General features: G+C 37.9%; 1 protein-coding gene across 4 annotated transcripts in view; it reads left to right on the forward strand.

Annotated features, from left to right (window-relative positions):
• Nucleotides 1-7482, forward strand: part of BCO1 (beta-carotene oxygenase 1) — a 152640-nt gene extending 145158 nt beyond the window's left edge. For all 4 annotated transcript variants that reach the window (XM_072634170.1, XM_072634171.1, XM_072634172.1 and 1 more), the window contains 2 exons: nt 853-964; nt 4140-7482. In XM_072634170.1, the coding sequence (XP_072490271.1) occupies nt 853-964; nt 4140-4330 (303 nt within the window). In that variant the 3' untranslated portion in view covers nt 4331-7482. The remainder of the gene's footprint in view (nt 1-852; nt 965-4139) is intronic.
• The last annotated feature ends 12956 nt before the right edge of the window (nt 7483-20438 follow it).

Below are 20438 nucleotides of genomic sequence, written 5' to 3' on the forward strand. Positions count from 1 at the left end.
TCTACTCTCCCAAGTAAGGCATACTTTTAGGTTAGGTGACATAATTTTATATTCTTGCCTCAGCTACAAAATTGGTTGCTTCTTGGTCCTGTGGAGCAACTCAATTCAAAGAAAAGTAACACCTTTTTCTATGACACTTGGGAGAAGCTTGAGAAGATCACAATAAAGACAGATATGATAAGGTGAAGAAGACATTAAATGAAGGAGAGAATACTCTTCTGATTTTATGCAAAGGAATTATAAACATATATAGAGAAAAACAGTTAATCCTCTAGAGTTAACATGGAGGTGGAATGGGCAAAAGAAGGCAAAATGGCTCTTTCTTGGTTTCATGGAAGAAGGGAAAATGAAAAATGAATGAACAACAATCTAATTACAAAGCCTTTTAGCTGAAATAAACACTGAGTCATAACTAGATGGAGGAACACCAGGGCTCATCAAAGCCAACAGTGACCATATGTCAGCTTGTCAATGATGATGGAGAACCTGCCTTCTGCAGGTGTGGGGTTAATCTAATTGGTTTCCTGGACTAGCTTCTCTATGGACATAACTGTAAATTAACATAGAATCTGAAAAAGGTAACTTCAAGTTTTACTTGTAGAAGCAAGCAAAACCTTTTCAGGCTTTAGGATTTTATTTTCCTTATGAGACAGATTTCTACTATAAAGCTCATAGGGAATAGAAACCAGACCTGTCTGTCAACATTATACAGATTCTCAAAACTTCCATAAATGTTTACTCCACATACCCAGGTTTCAATGTGTTAGTTAGAAAGTTTGATTGCATGCCAGATATAGAAAACACAATATCACAAAAATTTAGTCACTATTTGTCTTTCTTTTAAATACACAGATAACGAAATTTGATATTCTGACAAAGACATCATTAAAATGGGGGGAGGAGCACTGTTGGCCTGCTGAGCCTGTGTTTGTGCCTGCACCTAATGCACAACATGAAGATGATGGTAAGAGCTTTTGGCCTAGTGAATACTCCGGTCTGCTTTCATAATAAGCCATGGAATCAGCTTCCAAAGCAACTCATTTGGCAGGGTCAGAAAATGTAATTATTTCCCTGCCAAATCTATTCAACTCAATTCAGCATTGACTTACTAAGAGGCAGTGCATTCTACTGGATAGAGAGAGCTGGTTTAAACCAGGAAGATCTGAAGTTCCACCTCTGACAGACTAGTCGTGTGACCCCAGGCATGCCACTTCAGCTCTCACTCTCTAGGCAATTCAGTAAGATTGTAAATGGCAGAGAAGGTGCCAAACTGCATTGGTAGAAGGAGAATCCTCATCTAGGAGTTTCCTACACCAATTTAATCACAGGTTCTGTCCCTATCTCTAAGCTTTTACTTAGCTATGAGCAAGGTGTTTGGCACTAGGAATAAACACAAAGATTAAAAATTGACACTGTCCCTGGCCTTGAGAAACTTACATTTTACTGGGTTGGGTAGAAGAGGGGAAAAGAACATGTATACAGATACTCTAGGGGTACATACAGCATGCAGGCAAAGAGAGGGAATCCATGAAAGGCAGCATGATGCAGGGGTCCTTCACTTTTTTTGTGTCATGAACCCCTATGACAGTCTAGAGAGGCCTATAGATCACTTTTCAGAAGTTTCTAAATGAATAAAAAGAAATGTGTAGAATCACAAAGGAGATCTATTATATTGAAATACGGCGATAGATAGATAGATAGATGATAGATAGACAGACAGATAAATAGATATATAAACAGATAGATAGATGAAAAAGTTCACAGACCGCAGTTAAGAACCCTTAGACTATAATGGGAAGTTTTCTGGATTTAGAGTCCAGAAGCCTGGGTTTGAGACCTAGTTTTGACATTTACTGCCTATGTAACCCTAAGTGGATCCTGGTTGACACGGTTATGACCCTTCCATAGGGATGAAGTTCCTTATTAGATAAATGTATGTGTGTGGTGGTAAGGTGACATTAGGGGTGGGAGTGGGGAGGAGGAAGGTCTTCAAATTCTCCTTATGTAAATATGGAATCATTTTCACATGAACTCTCTCCACTTTTCTACTGTGGTTCATCTGTCCCTCTGGTCCTACCAGATCCCTTCTTTCCATACTCCTTAAAGGTGTGTAATATTGAGAGTTGGAGGCAGTTACAATTGGAAGCAAATTCTGACGGCAGTAGGAGCTGCCTCAGTCCTAAAGAAGTCCTAAAGAAGCTATTCCTTTTACCCCACAATAAAGATATAGGGGATTTACAGAAAGGAAGAAAGGAACTTCAAAATGTTTTAAAACGTTTGGGTAATATTGAAACATCAGAGGGCTAGAAGTTAGGAGATCTGGGCTCTAGTCCATTTCTGTGACTGTGTATCCTTGAGTAAGTCATTTAACTGCATTGGGTCCTAGTTTCCTCATTCATGACTAGTCTCTAAGGGCCCTTTCTGCTCTATAAAAGAAAACTCTGTTAATAATGGTCATATTAATTGACACATGCATGCCACGAAACAGACCTAAGAGAAACAGATATTCCAGAAAATCATATTCTACACCCCACATTTGTAGCAGGCACTAATCTCACAGCACTTTCAACTTTTGATGGAGCCATCCAGTTTTAGTCAAGATAGGAAAAAATGGCAGGGCACCCTGTGAGATGTTTCCCTCAATTCCTTTGCTACCCAGAACCTTCTCATACAGTTCATATAGCAACATGATTGTGGGAAGAGCATTGGTCTCAGGGTTACAAGATACAAAGTTGAGCTACAACTTACAGACTTACTGGCCAAGTAGCTTCAGTGCTCTGGACCTCAGTTCCCTCCATGTAAAACAGGGATAAGAATGTTCCTACTAGCTACTACACAGAGTGAGGAAAGCATTGTAAAAACCTCACAGGGGTGCAGAAAGAAACCTGAAGGTTCAGGCTGTTTCTCTAATATGCCTATATGTTTATCTGAACAGTCCAGTCACTGGCCTTACCACCAGCTGGAGGTCAGTCAGTCCAACCCCCTCATTTCACAAAAACAAACAAAATTGAGGACCAGTTATATTTGCTCCAGCAGGAAGTAGCAGATAGGATTCAAATTCAGGTCCTCTAAATCAAAATCCAACGTTCTTTCCATCACATGACACTGGCAAGGAGAAAACGTAAAAAAATGACATGAAGATTCAAAAAGTGAAACCTATTTCATTAAGAAAGGAATTCCACAAATTGTGAGTCACAAAATCTCCCATGGTTCATCTTCCTAATCCCTCAGGTTGGTCCACAGACCCACATAACATACAACCCTTAATTCTTATTTCGCAGATTCAACTTTACTTCAGCATTAATAATATCAGTATACATTTATATGTTCCTTTAATATTATTTTAATCTCATTTGAGCCTCACAATTATCTTATGAGGTAGTCACTACAGATATTACCATCCCAATATAACAGAGGAGGAAACTGAGGTACCTGGTAATTAAGGACTTTCTTATGACACACTAGTAAGGGTCAGAGGCAGGATTTGAGCCCAGGTCTTCTGGACCCCAAGTCTAGCATACAATACTAAAACTTCCTCATTTACAAGAGTAGAGGCACATCACAAACTTCCTTCAATCCAGTCAAATGTATTTCCAGAACAGAAGTTAGAAACCTCCTCCAGGGGGCTCTGTCTTGGCCGTTGGGTCTGAAGCATAGATCTTCAGCTGTGGGCCTAATTGTCTAACCATTTGTGTGGAATGCCTTAGATGTTTTGGGTTTTTCTCTTAATGGGCAGACAATGAAGAAGCATATATGCTAGTAGCAATAGGGGTTTCAATACTGGCCCAAGGAAAGTCACATTTGCAGCTATTCTGAGCCAATCACAATTAGATCTCCCAAAAGTATTCCAAAGCTACACTAGATAGTATTGTTATGTCCCTGCTTTGTATTAAAGAGGCAACCACCAAGATGGCCCAAGCTAAATGTCATTCTTCTGCTTTGAATGTTGAAGATCAGAAAAAGAAAAATCTAAGTTTTGCCTTCAAGTTTTCTTCTTTGGATTTAAGTCCTGGTTACCCAAACCACCTTATTTTTCTCAGGCTTAGATTTTCAGCAACAATGAAAATTCTTTTTATCTTGGAAATAGCAAAAAAATTCCCCTCCATTTTCCAAACTTGTTCATTTTTTTTCTTTTAAAGGTATTATATTATCAGTGATTGTTTCCACTGACCCCAAGAAATCACCTTTTCTGCTCATACTGGATGCAAAACGATTTACAGAATTGGCTCGGGCATCAGTTGATACAGAGATACACCTGGATCTGCATGGGCTATTCATTCCCTCTGTGGGTTCTCCTGAAGAGCCACAGGACAATGTGTTTAGGAACTAATCTAGTGGACTGGCCTATTGTGCTGCTACTTTGATAGCTGAGAATAGACAAACTGAGTGGGATCTTATAAAACCATAAGCCTGGAATTTTTTCTTTACCTGGTACAGTTTTATTTGATTTTTATTCTTGGGATGGTACATTCAGTGCCTTTTATTTAATTTCATTTAAATCATAATAACAATTAGAGGCAGCATGGTATAGTGTACAGAGGATCAGCCTTGGAGTCAAGAAGGCTTGTAAGGTCTGTTTCTGACATGCAGAGATTAAGTAACCATGAGCAAGACATTTAAGTTCTAATGCCCAGGGAAACTCTATAAGGCTATAATTCATGAGTGAATTGCTAATCTGCGCTGGTGCAGGGAATTCACACACCAATGAAATTACAAGTTTGGTTAAAAATAAAGTAATGTTAATAGCTGATATTTAGATAGTAAATTATTAAGCACTACATTATCCCATTTGATCTTTATAACTACTCTGAGAAGTAGGTAGTATTATTATCCTTATTTTACAGATGAGGAAACTAAGGTCTCAGAGAGACTCAGTGACTTATCTATGGTCAGACAGATGGTAGGTATTAGAGAGAGGATTTAATGCAGCTCTCTCCTGACATACAATCCAATTAAATTCTCTTTCAAATATATCATACTGCCTCTATTTTGTCTTGGTTTGAAATTAATAAACAAATATTTATTGAGCAAATACTACATACTTAGCACTGAAGAAAAAAGAAATCTTTATTGTGAGTGTGATTACACAAAAAATTTCACTAAAATAAATGATATACTCTATTACAGCAATACCACAATGCTCCTTATTGTAGGGAAGGGTTTATCCATTAGGAACATACAAATATTTATCAGAAAGAAAATGTTTTAATTTATTAAAGGACTTGGCTAAATAGAGGTTCTCTCCTTCCTAAATCCTGGTCTGGCATTTTTACTTAGGTTTCCTTTTATAAAACTACACAGTTAGGATACCGATGCACTGTCACTTAAGAATTTCATTAGTCCATTTTCCAGGGACCTTCTGCCCTCAGTTTCAGTAAATGGGTTCCCACAAACTCCAGACGCTGATGATGGTTTTATAATAAATGTGGTCCCGTTTGTTCAGTTATGATTGCATTTTAAAAGCTGTTTCGATGTTTGTATCACACTTGTATTGACACCCAAACAATTTGTTAATTACTAAAAGCCAGCACCTTCCACATTCATCTTGAGGCCTGGAGAAAGTGAGGGGATACTCATGGCCTTTTGTGGTAGAATAATGGACAGCTATTGAAAGTGTTTTTCTTCCTCTTCAGATTTTCCAAGAATGGTTTGCTTAGGTCTTCTCTTGTCCCTATCACATTTTTCTCATGTATTACACTTATCTTCATACATATGTATCCCCTCTTTGTGGGCACGAACTGTAACTTATCTTTATGTCCCCAGCCCTGAAGCATAGGACTTTATACTTGACACAACAAAAATATTTAATATCTTTTATTTAAAGTCAATATGTTTTCCTTTAGATACAGAAACATAAAATTTTGAAGTGGGAACTTAAAAATAAACTAGTTCAACATCCTCATTTTAAGATATAGGCCCAAAAAGATTAAGTGATTTGCATAGAGTCCAATACCTATTAAATGACAGAACTAAAATTTTCCTTATTTAAATATTAGTATTTTCATTGTAAGAGGGGAAATTGGTCCCTGACCAACTGATTTCCTCCATAGCATGTAATCACAGATAATGAAGTATAAATTCATTAACACCTTGTTATTCCTTTAAAAAGTGTGAACATTTTTCTCTAGTGAAATTAGTCAGCAAGTTTAGGATTGGCTGCATGAAAATTGGTCTTAATCCTGGACATAATTCAAGCAGGAACCAGAAGGTAGTGACCAGTAGGAAATAATATTCTCCAGACAGACACAGAAACAGCAAGGCTGTATTCAAATAGCTTTCAGGAGAGGGACCTCTGACAGCAAAGATAGCTGGTTATACACTTAAGAGAGAGATAGCTGTAGCAATAAAGAATTGAACTATGGGAGCCCAGCTAAGCAACCCAACGTCAGAGACACTGTGAGGTAAAGGGACCTTGAGGACTTTGAGCTCTTGAGATGTGAGTTGTTTTGGCCCATACCTTCCCTACATTTGCATCCTGGGTCGTTTCCAGTCATCCTGATGAATATCTCCTCACTGGATTCAGACGGCTCTGGAGGAGTAGTGAGGCTGGTGACCTACACAGCCCTCCCTCACTCAAAACAAAGTCAAGCGCAAGTCATGTCATCATTTCTCTGATGGCATGGTGTTCTTTGGCAATGAAGGATGAACACAACCACAACTATTATACTCCAAATGTGTGCCTACCCTTCTTAAAGACATGGATGTATTTGAGGGACATCGTACCCCAGGTTTCTGGAAGAAAATGTTTTACTTATTATATAAACTATATCATTTTAGTGAAAATCTTGACTTTGAGTTACTTGTGTCTACTGATTGACTATTAAAGCTAAGGATATAAGAAGTTTATGAACAAGGGTATGCTGGAGCCAGCTCAAAATAGTTCAGGATTGTTAAAATTTCACTGTGAGTATTCACACATCAAAATCAGCAAACACTAAAAATCACAGCTTGATTTATTGTTCTGTTGATTCTCTAATCTTAAGACTGTGATGAGGAAAATGTTCATATTGCAAATTAAATTTAAAAGGATGTCATGGGTATATTTTTTTGAGTCAGTTGTTAAACATTGCCTAGCACACCTTACCTATGAACTATAGTTTTAATACTGTAGACACATAGGTTATCCCAGAACCTGAGGGTAGTAGGGATCCAAATCATGAATATGAGCACCCATTGAAAGGGTACTAAACCATAAACCAAGTCCTCCACTGTGAAATATATAATGCTTTTAAAACTTTGTCAAATTACTTCACAGGGTAATGATATCATTCAATTGAATTAAAATTTATATAGAAACAATAACCATATCAAGTTTGTATAGAAACGTCATTCAGTTTCACTATAAGGCCAAATTTATTGGCTCAGAAAACAGAAAAAAATTACTAGACCCGGGATCGTCTTACAGTACCTAAAGCAAAAATAAAAAAGTATTTGATCTATGATTTTTATATTGGAAGCATTAAACTTAAACATGGGCTTTAAGATTTCTTCTGTATTTTTTCAAATAACAAGTTTGTTTCCTTTCCTTCTACCTACTCCACCCCCACTCTCACACTGAAAACATTAAGAAAAAAAAACCTCTTGTAACAAATATGCATAATTAAGACAAATCCCCATATAGGCTATTTAAAAAACATACTTCAGTCTGCATCTGGAATCTATTACCTCTTTGTTAGAGTGTGTGTAGCATGCACCATTAGTGCTCTGGAGTCATGATTGGTCATTGCATTAATCAGAGTTCTTAAGTCTTTAAAAGGCTGTCTTTAGAATGTTGTTTTTAGAATGTTGTTCTCCTGGTTCTGCTTACTTCATTCTACATTTGTTCCTACAAGTCTTCCTAGGTTACTCTGAATCTGGCCGTTTCATCATTTCTTACGACAGTAGCATTCTTTTTCTCTCTAAAAAACTTTGGACTTGTGTGACATGGGAGACACTGGTACAGGACTGCCACATGACATGCCCTTGTCAGAGAAAGTGCTGTGTTCTATGTGCAAGGCAGAAATGAAGCAGCTCAAAAGAAACATGAGTTGTGCAAATTTAGAAAATCTATCCCAAATGTTCACATGGACTATTTGTGCCCAACCTGTGGTACAGCATTCCGAGCTCGTATTGGTCTGATCAGCCAGTCAGACACACTGTAATTTGACTCTATCATAGTGATGCCATTTTGGTCCTCTTTAAGAACAAAGGACAACCACCACCAGTATTCCACCAAATAATATGCCATAATTTGTTCAGTTGTTCCTCAATATGTGCTACTTTTAAAAGTTAAAGGTTAATTGAGAAGCTGGTTAGCAGTTGGAAAAATTTTTATTTTTCACCTTTAAAACTTTAGTTCATAGTAGACTCAAAGAATTTTGGAGCAAGAAGGGACCACATGTTGATCTTCCAGTCTAATGCATCCACACTACAACACACTGGACAAGTGGTCATCCAACCTCTGCTTGAAGACCTCTAATAAAGAAGAGCTATCTTCCAAGACATTCTATTCCACTTCTGAACAGCTATAATTGTTAGAAAATTGTTTTTTAACTCAAGTCTAAATTTGCCTCTTTACAACTTCCACCCACTGCTTCTGGTTCTGGCTAGTAGGATCAAGCAGAACAATTCTAATTTCTCTTCCATGTGACAGTCGCCTTCAAATAACAGAAAACAACTATCATGTCCACTACTCCCCCATCCCTTGTCTTGATTTTCTCTAAGATAAACAAGTCCAGTTACTTTGACTTCATGTGATATGGTCTCAAGACTCTTCACCATGCTGTTTACCTTTCTCTGGAATGTCCAGTTTATCAACGTGCAGATATGAACATAATATTCCAGATGATTTGACCAGAGAAGAGTACAAAAGGACTATTATTTCCTTATTCATTAATATAGCCCAAGATCAAATTACCTTTTTTAATGCTTCTTTATATTGCTAATTCATGTTGAACTTGGAATTTAATAAATCCAAGTATTTTCCAAATTGCTGTATCTTATAATTCTAAAATTAATTTTTAACCCAAATGTAAGACTTTACATTTATCTCTATTGAATTTTACCTAATTAGATTTGGCCCAATATTCTAGCCTCCAAAAATCTCTTTGGACTTTACCTTGGTTATCTGATGTGTTAGCTATTCCTGCCAGCTTTGCATCATCTGAAAACTTAATATGTATACCTTCAATATCTTTGTCCAGTCCAACACAATGCAATGTTTAAAAATATTAAACAACACAGGGCAAAGAACAGATTCTTGGGGTACTCTACTAGAGACCTCCTGAGAAGCTGACAGGGAGCCATTAACGAAAAGTTTTTACATTCTGTCAGTCAATCAGTTCAGAATCCATCTCATTGCATTATCGTCTAGTCTATATTTCTCCAACTTTTTCACATGAATAGTATGAAGTATTTTATTAAATGCTTAGTTTTAAAACTCAGCAGACATTTCCCTATACTATTAGTTTAGTAATCTTGTCAACAAAGCAAATAAAATTAATTTGTCATGACCTTTTCTAGATGAAGTAACTTGGTTTCTCTGTAATAACTATTTCCTTTTCTAAATGTTTATCAATCACTAAACATTTATTAAGTGCCTATTATGTAACAAACAATATGCTGAGCTCTGAGGATACAAAAAGAGACAAAAGACGGTCCAGTCCTTAAGGAACTCATAATCTAATTGGAGATGGGGACAACATACAAATGCGCATGCACACACACATACGCACACACACATACACACACACACACACACACACACACACAAAAGGTATGTACATATACGTATATTTACACAAGTTACACAGGATAAATAGGAAATGATTAATAGAGGGAAGGCAGTAGAATTGAGAGACTGGAAACTACTTCCCATAGAAGATGGGATTTCAGTTGAGATGCTTCATTTTAGAAATTTTGCAGGAAATACCACTATGAGGTTTGTATCCCAAAGAGATCAAAGAAAAAGAAAAAGGACCTATATGTACAAAAATATTTATAGCAGCTCTTTTTGTGGTAAAGACCTGAAAATTGAGGGCTTGTTCATCAATTGAGGAATGGCTAAACAAGCTGTAGCATATGATTGTGCTGGAGTACTACTGCTCTATAAGTAATGAGGGAGTAGCTTTAGAAAAACATTTAGAAAAACCTATATGAACTGAAGAAAAGTGAAATGAGAAGAACTGGGTGATCATTGTGCATAGCAACAGCAATGTTCTAAATGATGATCAACTGTGAAAGAATTGGCTACCCTGATCAATACAATGATCCAAGGCAATTCTAAAGCATTCATGATGGAAAAATGCTATACACCTCCAGAAAGAGAACTGATGAACTCTGAGAGCAAAATGAAGTCTAATTTTCTAACTTTGTTTATTTTTCTTGCTTTTAAAAAACATGGCTATTTCACAAGTATAATTGGTAGCATATTGCTTGCCTTCCCAGTAGGTGGGGGGTGGGGGACGGGGAGAGAGGGAGAGAATTTGGAATTCAAAATTTAAAAAGAAAGTTATAAATAAACAATATTTTTTAAAAAGGAATTTTGCAAGAAATTGAGGTCAAGCTTCCTTGTCTATAATATGCTGACTGTATTTGCTTTCATGATGATTAGACAATATTTGCACTTTGTTTATCTGGGCCAGGTAACTTGAATTCATTAAGGTCAGTTAGGTGCTCTCTTATTATTACTATCTCTTTATCTATCTTGGGTGTGAGTTCATTGTAAGTCATTTTTGTTTTGTCATTTCTAGTGTGAGAGTCATTCCCCTTGGAAAACAAAAACAAAATAAAAACTGAACAGCTAGGTCTCACCTCTGTTGTCACTGATCATTATCTCTTCCTTCCTGAGCTCAGTCCTGACTTTTCTTTGATTTTCCTTTTCCCCCATAGTAGCTAAAAAAAAAAAAAATGCTAAAGAAATGGTCTTCCTGCTCAATAAGACCAACCCTCCAGTTGATTACATTTTCTCCTATATTCCCTCTCTCTCTCTAGTCTTCGCTCTTTTCCTATATACTGACTCTTTCCCTGATACCTATAAATACACCCAAATCTCCCTCATCCTAAAAATAAAAACAAAAAACAAACAAACCCTTACTAGGTCCTACTATCTTCATTAGGGATTATTGTACTATATTTCTCCTCCATTTTTTCAGCCAAATTCCTTGAAAAAGCAGTCTACAGTTAATTTCTCTACTTCCTCTCCTCTTCACTTCTACACTAGCTCTCATGTGACTTCTAAACTCATTTGAAACTGTTCTCTTCAAAGCTGCCCTCAGCTGTCAAACTGCTCTCTCAAATGATCGCAGTTGCTGACTCTAAACTGACCTTTTCTCAGTTATCATTCCTGTTAACCAACCATCTACTCCTGAATACAGTTTCCTCTCCAAATTTTCATGACACTCTCTCCTGGTTTCTCCCCCTTCCTGTCTGACCACTTCTCATTCTTCTTTGCTGGGTCATCAACTATGTCACTCCCCCTAACTGTTATACTCCCACACTGTTCTGGAAATTTTTTCCTTTTTACTTCTCTATACTCACTTATTAATCTTAGTTCCTATGGATTCAATTATCACTGCTATTCAGATGATTTTTAGATCTATATGTTCAGTCTTAACCACTTTCCTGAGCTCTGGTATCATATCTCCAACTGCCATTTCAAACCAGATATCCTGTGGGAATCTTAAACTCAATATGTCCAAAACAGAACTTTATTCCCCCAAAACTAAATCCTCTTCCAATCTACCCTATTATTACCATAGGCACCACCATCTTTCATGTCAGTTTCATAACTTACATTATCCTTGACTCCTCATTTTTACTCAACCCATATCTCCAATCAGTTTATCAATTTTGTCATTTCTTTCTCTACAACATCCCTTTTATATATCTTCTTTCTACTTACCTGGAACTTTATTATCCTCTCACATGGACTATTACAGTAACATTCCAACTGGTCTCTCTTCACACTGATCTATCCTCCTCCACATTGCCACCAAATGGTTTTCCTAAAGCACAGCTCCCCCAATTACCTCTAGGATCAAAAAGAAAGTCTTCTGCATTTAGTGTTCCTCAAAACCTGGTTCCAATCTGCCTTTCCAGTCATATTATATATTAATCTCTTCTTCTACAAATTGGTCTAGCCAAACAGGTCTTTTTACGATCCCTCACACACATCTCCTTTCTCTGTGCCTTTACATTGGCTATCACCTGTGCCTAGAAAGTACTTCTGCCTTATCTCCATCTCTCAGAATCCCTGCTTTTCTTTAAGATTTAGGTAAAATCCCATCTTTTGCATGAGGCCTTTCCTAGACTCTCCCCTACCTTTCCCCAACTGCTGGCACATCCTATCTCCTTACAGTGTATCTGCTTTGAAAGTTTTATATATAGCTATCTATGTGCATGTTGTCTCATAAAATCTTCGAGGGACAGTTTCACTTTTGTCTCCATTCCCATTGGTAATTTGGACATAAAGTAGGGCTTAATAAACTTATATTAACTAATTGACTGATAGTTCCTTTCCTTAGCCTTAGGTCATTCTGAGCTTTAGCACTTTTGTTATTGTTTTTATAGGACTACACTCTTACATTTGTCCTCTGCTGCCTGTCCTTGACTCCATCTCCTGTATATATCTTCTGTATGTATGTTAAAAATCTAAGTTGATTTTGTGTTCCTTATGTATCTTCATCAACCCCTTCAGACAAATACTGTTTTTGTTTCTTCTCACTGAAATTGTTTCTTTTTGTGTCTTCAGAATTTAATCCTTAAGATTTTCCCATTCTTCCCAGGTTGCCTTCCCCTATTTAATTTTCATCTATGGGATCTTATCTATCCTTTTCCTCAACCTTTTGAAATCTGCTTTCCCAACATTTAGGCAGTATGTCAAACTAAGACCATTATTTTCCCTTTGCATATAATTGCAATGAGCACTTTATCACAGCCTTGTTAATCTGGTATACTTCTTACAAAATTATTCATGATCACTTGCCCTATATTTGACTTAGGTATATAATTATGCATTATCCTTATCTTATCAACCATACTTTGCCAAACCCCAATCTTGAATTACTACTATCATCTGCCTTTGCTTCAAAGCATGTGCTTCTGAACAGAGGTGAAGAAAATTTTTTTAAAGTGATAACTGGGTCTACCACAAATTTGTTACATAATCTTAAATGGGCCCTCACTACAGCAAGGAAATCCTTTTACACTTCCCTAATTGAGTCAGTATTCCATTAACCATAGTATCTATTCCAAACCTTTTCCTTCTTTCTCAGACTTCCCATACCATCCTCTCCCTGAGTCTCTCAGGGGAGAATCTTACCTCATACTTCAATGAAAAAACTGGTCCTATTCACCAAGAGCTGTCCTTTTCCCTTTCTTCCTCTTCTCATATAACTCAGACATCTTCCCCCACTATCTTCTCTTTTACCTCTGTCTTGCATGAATAGGTAACCCTTCTCCTTGCTAAGACAAACATTTCTACATGCATCCTTGACCCCATCCCCTCCCATCTTCTCTGGAAGACTGTTCCCACTATCATCCTAACCTCTCTCTAATCTTCAGTCTCTGCTTATCTATTGACTCCTTTTTTGATGCCTACAAATATGCCCACACCTTCCCCATACTTAAAAAAGAAACCTACATGTCATCTTATATTTCTCGCCCCCAACCATGGTACCTTGGTACCTCTTTCTTGGCCAAACTCCTTAAAGAAATCTATTTGTACAAGGTGCCTCTACTTGCCCTTTTCTCACTTGTCTCTAATCTCTCTGCAATCTGGCTTTTGATCTCATCACTCAACTGAAATTGCTGTCTCCAGAATCACCAAAAATCTTTTAACTGTCAAATGCAGTGGCCTTTTCTCAATCCTTATCCTTCTTGAACTTTCTGCAGTTTCTGATACTGTCAATCTTGTTCTCCTCTTTGATATTCACTCTTTTATAGATTTTCATGACACTGCTCCCTCCTGGTTCTTCCTCTACCTCCCTGTCCGACTGCTCCTTCTCAAGTCTCCTTTACTGTATCTTCCTCCAGCTCATGCCCATTAACTGTGGATATTCCCCAAGTTTCTGTCCCAGATCCTCTTCTCCCTTTACACTATTTCATTTGGTGATCTTATCAGTCCTAAAGGTTCAATTACCATCTCTATGAAGATGGTTTCCCATCTATTTTTCTTCTAGCCCTAATCTCTCCTGACCTTCTGTAAGAGAAAATACCCTAGCACACCAGGATGGCCTGCTAGCGCAGGTTCTTTGGTCTGCTTTATAAAGGAAAGACAGCTTCAAAGGGGTTAACAATCCTTCTTTAATTAACATATACAAGTCACTCACTAGTTCAGAGGAAAGGTTAACACCCTGAATGTGGAGGAAATTCAAGCGGAAAAATTAGCACAAAGATCAACAGACAGGACTCTTAACTGTCTGACAAACTAATATAACCACCTACATACACCACTGGATGGAGGAGCACCAATATCTGAGTAGTTGGGGGGCTCTTAACAAATGGCTACTCAGAATCCCATCCAGGGAATCAAAAGGTCCTTCTCATAAGTAAAACTCCCAAAGCAAAATGCCCACCTCCCAGTATATAGAGTTTTCAACTAAGAAGCTCAGAGCCACAATGCATCACAGAACAGCTGGGAATTACCCTTCAGATGTTTTCAATTTAGCCTGAGCCTAGGAAATTGAACTCCAAAAAGAAAACAACAAAAATCCCACTTTGCTTGTTCTTGCACCTTCATTCTCATGTCACTAGTGGCCTATTGGACATCTCAAACTCAATATATGTAAAACAGAATTCATTTGGTGGCACAGAGGATATAGAATGCTGGGCCTGGAGTCAAGAATACTCATCTTTGTGAGTTCAAATCCAGCCTCAGATCCTTACTTTAGGGGCAAGTCACTTAAGCCTATTTGCTTCAGTCCCTCATCTGTAAAATAAGCTGGAGAAATGGCAAACACAACTAAAATTATTGAACAACAACATACTATTGATGTGGTTTAGGATTGCTGGGAACCCCTGAAATGTGAGAGTACAGTGTGGCTTCTACCTGGAATAAATTCACATATTCAAATCATCTTCCAGCCAAGGGACAAATTTTATTGTAACACCAATAGGAGCAGGCAGGTTTTCTAGTAAACCTGCAGTTAATGTGGATGAGATTGATTATATACAAAAGGGAGAGTGAAAGGATATGGATGGGATTAAGAAGTGGTGTAGTCTGGAGTGGGCCAGTGATCTGAGCTGCTGAAATGTATGGGAAAATTCTGGGTCTTTAGGCATCTAGGTCCCATTACACCATCACTATCAGTCACCTAGGCTAGATACTTCCACGTCATCCTTGTACTTATTCCATGTATCCAATCTGTTGCCAGGAGCAGTCATTTTAAAAAATCAATAGTGTCTGACTCTTCATAACCCCATTTGAGGTTTTCCTGGCAAAGATACTAGAGTGGTTTGCCACTTCCTTCTCCAGCTCATTTTACAGATGAAGAAACTGAGGCAAACATGGTGAAGTAACTTGTCCAGAGTCACATATCTAGTAAGTGTCTGAGGCTGCATTTGAACTCAAGCCTGGTACTTTGTCCACTGTACCACCTTTGCCACCCCACTGTCATTTTTTACCTTCATAATAATGTCACTTATATATATCTACTCCTCTACTCACATAGCCACCACCCTAGTGCAGGCCTTCATTACCTCATGCCTAGACTAACCATCTAGTTGGTCTCCTTGCTACAATCTCTGCCCATACCAGTCTATCCTCTACTTAGCTGCCAAAGTAATGTTGCTAAAGTTGAGGTCTGATCAAGTCACTCTCCTACTCAATCAACTTCAATGGCTCTTTATTGCCTGAGATATCAAATAAAAAAATCCTTTATTTGACTTTAAAGACTTTCTCAACCTAGCCCCTTTCTACTAGTCTTATACTTTATTCCCCTTTGCATATTCTACCATCTAGAAACAGTGACCTACTTGAAGTTCTTCTATGATTCTGTGCCTTTTCACTGACTGTTTTCTATGCCTGGAATGCTTTCTACAATCTTGTCTCTTGGTTTTCTTGAGCATTCAGCTAAAATCCCACCTTCCACAAGAGGCCCTCACTGCTAATGCCTTCCCTCAAATATTATCTCCTACTTGGGCAGCTAGGTGGTGCAGTGGATAGAGCACCAGTGCAGGAGTCAGGAGGACCTGAGTTCAAATCTTACCTCAGACACTTTTGACATTCACTAGCTGTGTGACCTTGGACAAGTCACTTAACCCCAATTGCCTCATCCTGAGTCATCTCCAGTCATCCTGATGAATATCTGGTCACTGGATTCAGATGGCTCTGGAGGAGAAGTGAGGCTGGTGACCTGCATAGCCCTCCCTCACTCAAACAAAGTCAAGTGCAAGTCATGTCATTATTTCTCAGATGGCATGGTCTTCTTTGGCAACGAAGGATGAACACACACATCTCCCACTTACTCAGTACATATCTTGCATGTACACAGATAGCTGTTTGTACTTTATCTCTGCCTTAGAATATGACATCCTAGAGGGAAAGATAGTGCCTGGTACATAGTAAGCATTTGATAAATATTTGATGATTGACTGAGTATGCAAAACAGGTATAAGTAATTACTTTCTATTACCCACCAATTATTAGAAAATACAGTTTCAACATCTATGTAGAAGTTAGAGTATTTTAAATAATTGAAGAAAAAAGAAATAGAAGCGACAAGCCCAGATAGTAGAGTAGGAAAAAGAAGTATAACCTCGTTTCTCCTACAACTCCAACCAAGATCCAAGAAGAGCACCAGACTGAGTAGTTAACTATGGTGGTTCATCTTTCACACTAAGATAATTCTAATAATAATAAACATTTGTGTAGTGCTTTCAAATTTGTGGAATGATTTACGAATATCTCATTTGATCTTCACAATAATCCTGGGAGGTAGGTGATACTATTATCCTAATTTTATAGATGATGGAACTGAAGCAGATAGAAGATAAGTGTCTTGCCCAGGATCCAATAGCTACTAAGTGTCTGAGGCTAGATTTGAACTCTGATCTTCCTGACTTCAGATCCAGTATGCTATCCACTGCATCACCCAGCTGCCTCCAGATCACAATTAGTGTACAGGCAAGCAACAAGGATAAGAACAGTGGAAAAGATGTGGGCAGGGATTGAGGAGTTAGAGGCTAGGTATAAAATTGGACCGTAAAGTTATCCCTCACTCCCAGTGTGGAGAGAGTAAATAGCCCCAGTACAAGGACAAGTACCATCCCTCTATGAAGAGATCTCAGACTCAGTGCCAGGATGCAGAATAAAGATAACCAGGCAGCACTTTCATTCTGAACTTGTAGAACTCTCCAGATAGTTGACAGGGCTAGGACAGCAACTTTCTACTGGAACTCCATCTAGGGGTAATTCTACAGGTGTGTTGTCTAGACCCAAATTAGGGTCTAAAACCTGGAAAGACCAGGAAGGCAAATCAGACTGTTTCCTCAATCAGACAACACAGGGTTATGGTGGGTGAAAGATTAAATGACTGAGGAAATGGAGCTTCCAAGGTTATCAATTTATTAAGCAGCGCAAGCCAATTGCATAAACAATTGGGACCAGCTGTCTTCCTCAACTTAGGGGTAGACCCTATATATGAGGGAGATAGATTTTTATACATTAAAAATCAAGGAACCAAATAAGACCAATTAATTAAAAGAAAATCATTAAGATCTAATTTCTAATTAGAGGAAAGATTAGGGACTTCACAAGTTGAGAGGGAAGAATGAATAGGTATAACTTCCTGAAATCAGGAAAGGTGACCCAATCTCCCCAAAGCATCTGTATTCAATCAAAGAAACATTGAAACAGTAACTAATTGATCAGCATGGAGTCAGTTTTCAGATAAAACATATGGGTTGCTTGAGATATTGTTGCTCGTCCTTCGTTTTTGAAGAGGACCAGTGACATCATGGAATGATGTCTCAACTAGTGCATGAATTGGGTTTAAGTGACGCAGAGATGCACAAAATCATCAGCCTCATTCTCTCTTCCAGAGTTACTGAAGTCCAGTGGTAAGACAAAAGTCAAGACAACTGGTGGCAGCCAGGAATGCAATGAATGAACTGTGTCTTTGATGGCTTACCAAGTACTAAGTGCTCACTAGTGCCTACTTCAGCTGCCCTCATCACCATTAGAACAAATTGTACTCATCTGCCCATTCTGCCAGGGAAGTCTTCACATGCTTGGGGTATACACCCTCCTAACTTACCAATGTCAGTTACACTCAACCTGGTTTAGCACGTGTGCCAAGATGGTTTACTGGTATGGCGCATGCTTTATTCCCCTCATTTTCTTAGAGCCACAGGCAGATACCAAAAATAGATAAGCAACCCTGAAAAGGGCTCAGCAAGCCTTCACAACAGAGGTACCAGTCCTCCTATTGATAATGACTCTAAAGCTAGGAGGGTCCAGAAGATCCCTTAGGCAGGGGCCCATTGGCATCCCAGCTTCAGAGTGTAGTAGGCTGCAGGGGACAAGACAAGACAGGACAGAACAGGACAGCACAGGAGTGATTATCAATAGTAACTGTTGCTGTTTCCCTCCCAGACTGATGTCTTTCTTTTTCCTTGCCTCATTAAAGGCATCATGCCCTGGCTACTTTTTAAACAGGCCTATTCAATGACCGGGTGTTACCTCACCTTAAATGAGTACCTGCAAAGACCTTGGCTTAAAGGGCCCAAGGTCTCCCAGTGCATCCTGGGTCATGTCCAGTCATTCTGATGAATATCTGGTCACTGGATTCAGATGGCTGTGGAGGGGAAGTGAGGCTGGTGACCTGCACAACCCTCCCTCACTCAAAACAAAGTCAAGTGCAAGTCATACATCATTTCTCTGATGGCATGGTCTTCTTCAGCAATGAAGGACGAACACAACACCAGTCCTCTTTGAACACCCCATACACCCTGTTTGCATTGAGATGTATAATTGTAAGAAAACTTCTTACATCAATCTTTGGATCTGATTAGGTTTTTGGTCAGCATAACCCAGGTCCTTAGTTAAGGGTCTCTAAATAGCAGGTGGAGGTGGTCCAGCTTCCCAGCCATACAGGGCTAGGTTCAAATAATAAATAAATAAAAATAATAAATAAGATTTTTTTCTCAATTCCCACAAATGAATAAAATTTTCTCATAAGACAGAAATTGGACTATACCCATAATTGAATAGAAAGGTAACTAAGCTAGCTGCAGAATTGAATCACAAAATGGAGTCAGTATGGTTCACTCAATTTCCACAATTAGCCACTTGCTCTCTCAATCCCCTCAATTTCCCCCTTTTGATTCATGGGAGAACGAGAAGCCCATTCCCTCCATGGATCACTTAGCTCTAAGTCAAATCTATAAGGTTTTTTCATATATTCATAATCAAAATTACATGTCAGGTAACAGATCAAACTATTTAGAGGGCTCCCAATGAACTAATTTTGAGAAGGTAGATTTACATGTCACTAAGTTAACCAAGAAAACAGCAAAAACAGAAACACCATTTAAAAAAGCCAAAGCGATGCAATAATGATCATCAATATTAACTAACATCAAATCTCTCTGTATCCTAGTAACCCACTCCCAACGTCCATTTAATCAGCACATTTTGAATCCCTAATGTTTTATATAAGTCATCTGGTCCCTGGATATCTTCTCTTGGACATTCTGAAATAGACTTCATTCTCAAGGTAACTGTGAAAGAGGTTTTGCTTTTCTGATTCCAAGTCATTTGTAGAGGTTCCTAGATAATTCTGCTAAAATATACCAGTAACAAGACTTAAAACAATTTAGTACAATCTTTTAAATTTGAATTTCCAAACCTGAAACTTCAGAGAATTTTACTTGCTGTTTCTTTTTTTTATCTAAACCCTGTACCTGATGTAACAATCTTAAAAAAAAAAAATTCATGAGAGTCTAACACTTGTAAATATCTTTTAAAATTATTAGATACATTAAAATAGGAAAATAATGTTGCTTTCTTTACAATTATCAATACAATTTTATATGTAAAATCCTTAATCTAATTTTGAGAATTTATTACTAAAACATAATCAAAGCTGATTTTCCATGTTGGAAATCCCCTTTAGGAGGATATCATCCATATAGTATAAGTTGACTACAAATACAGATTAAAATTGTAAGTTATACTTGCATCCTATTACAGTAACTCAGAGATGTTCCAGTATCAATCTATTAATTAATAGATTTAGCATTGTACTTACAAAACTTTTACTTCTCACCTGCCCTGATTATAGAAATTTGCTATGAAAAGAAAAGGAGGGAGATATTTATAATAATGTCATGTATTGTAACAGGGAGAAAAAAAACCCTTTAGCTCTGTTTGGTTCCTGACATGAGTCATATCTGATAGCCATTCAGTCACAAGGTATCTAAAGTTTCAGGATTAACCAGATGGGGAAATTTCCTGT

Source organism: Notamacropus eugenii, chromosome 1 (genome assembly GCF_028372415.1).
Source record: "Notamacropus eugenii isolate mMacEug1 chromosome 1, mMacEug1.pri_v2, whole genome shotgun sequence".
Lineage (NCBI taxonomy): Eukaryota > Metazoa > Chordata > Mammalia > Diprotodontia > Macropodidae > Notamacropus > Notamacropus eugenii.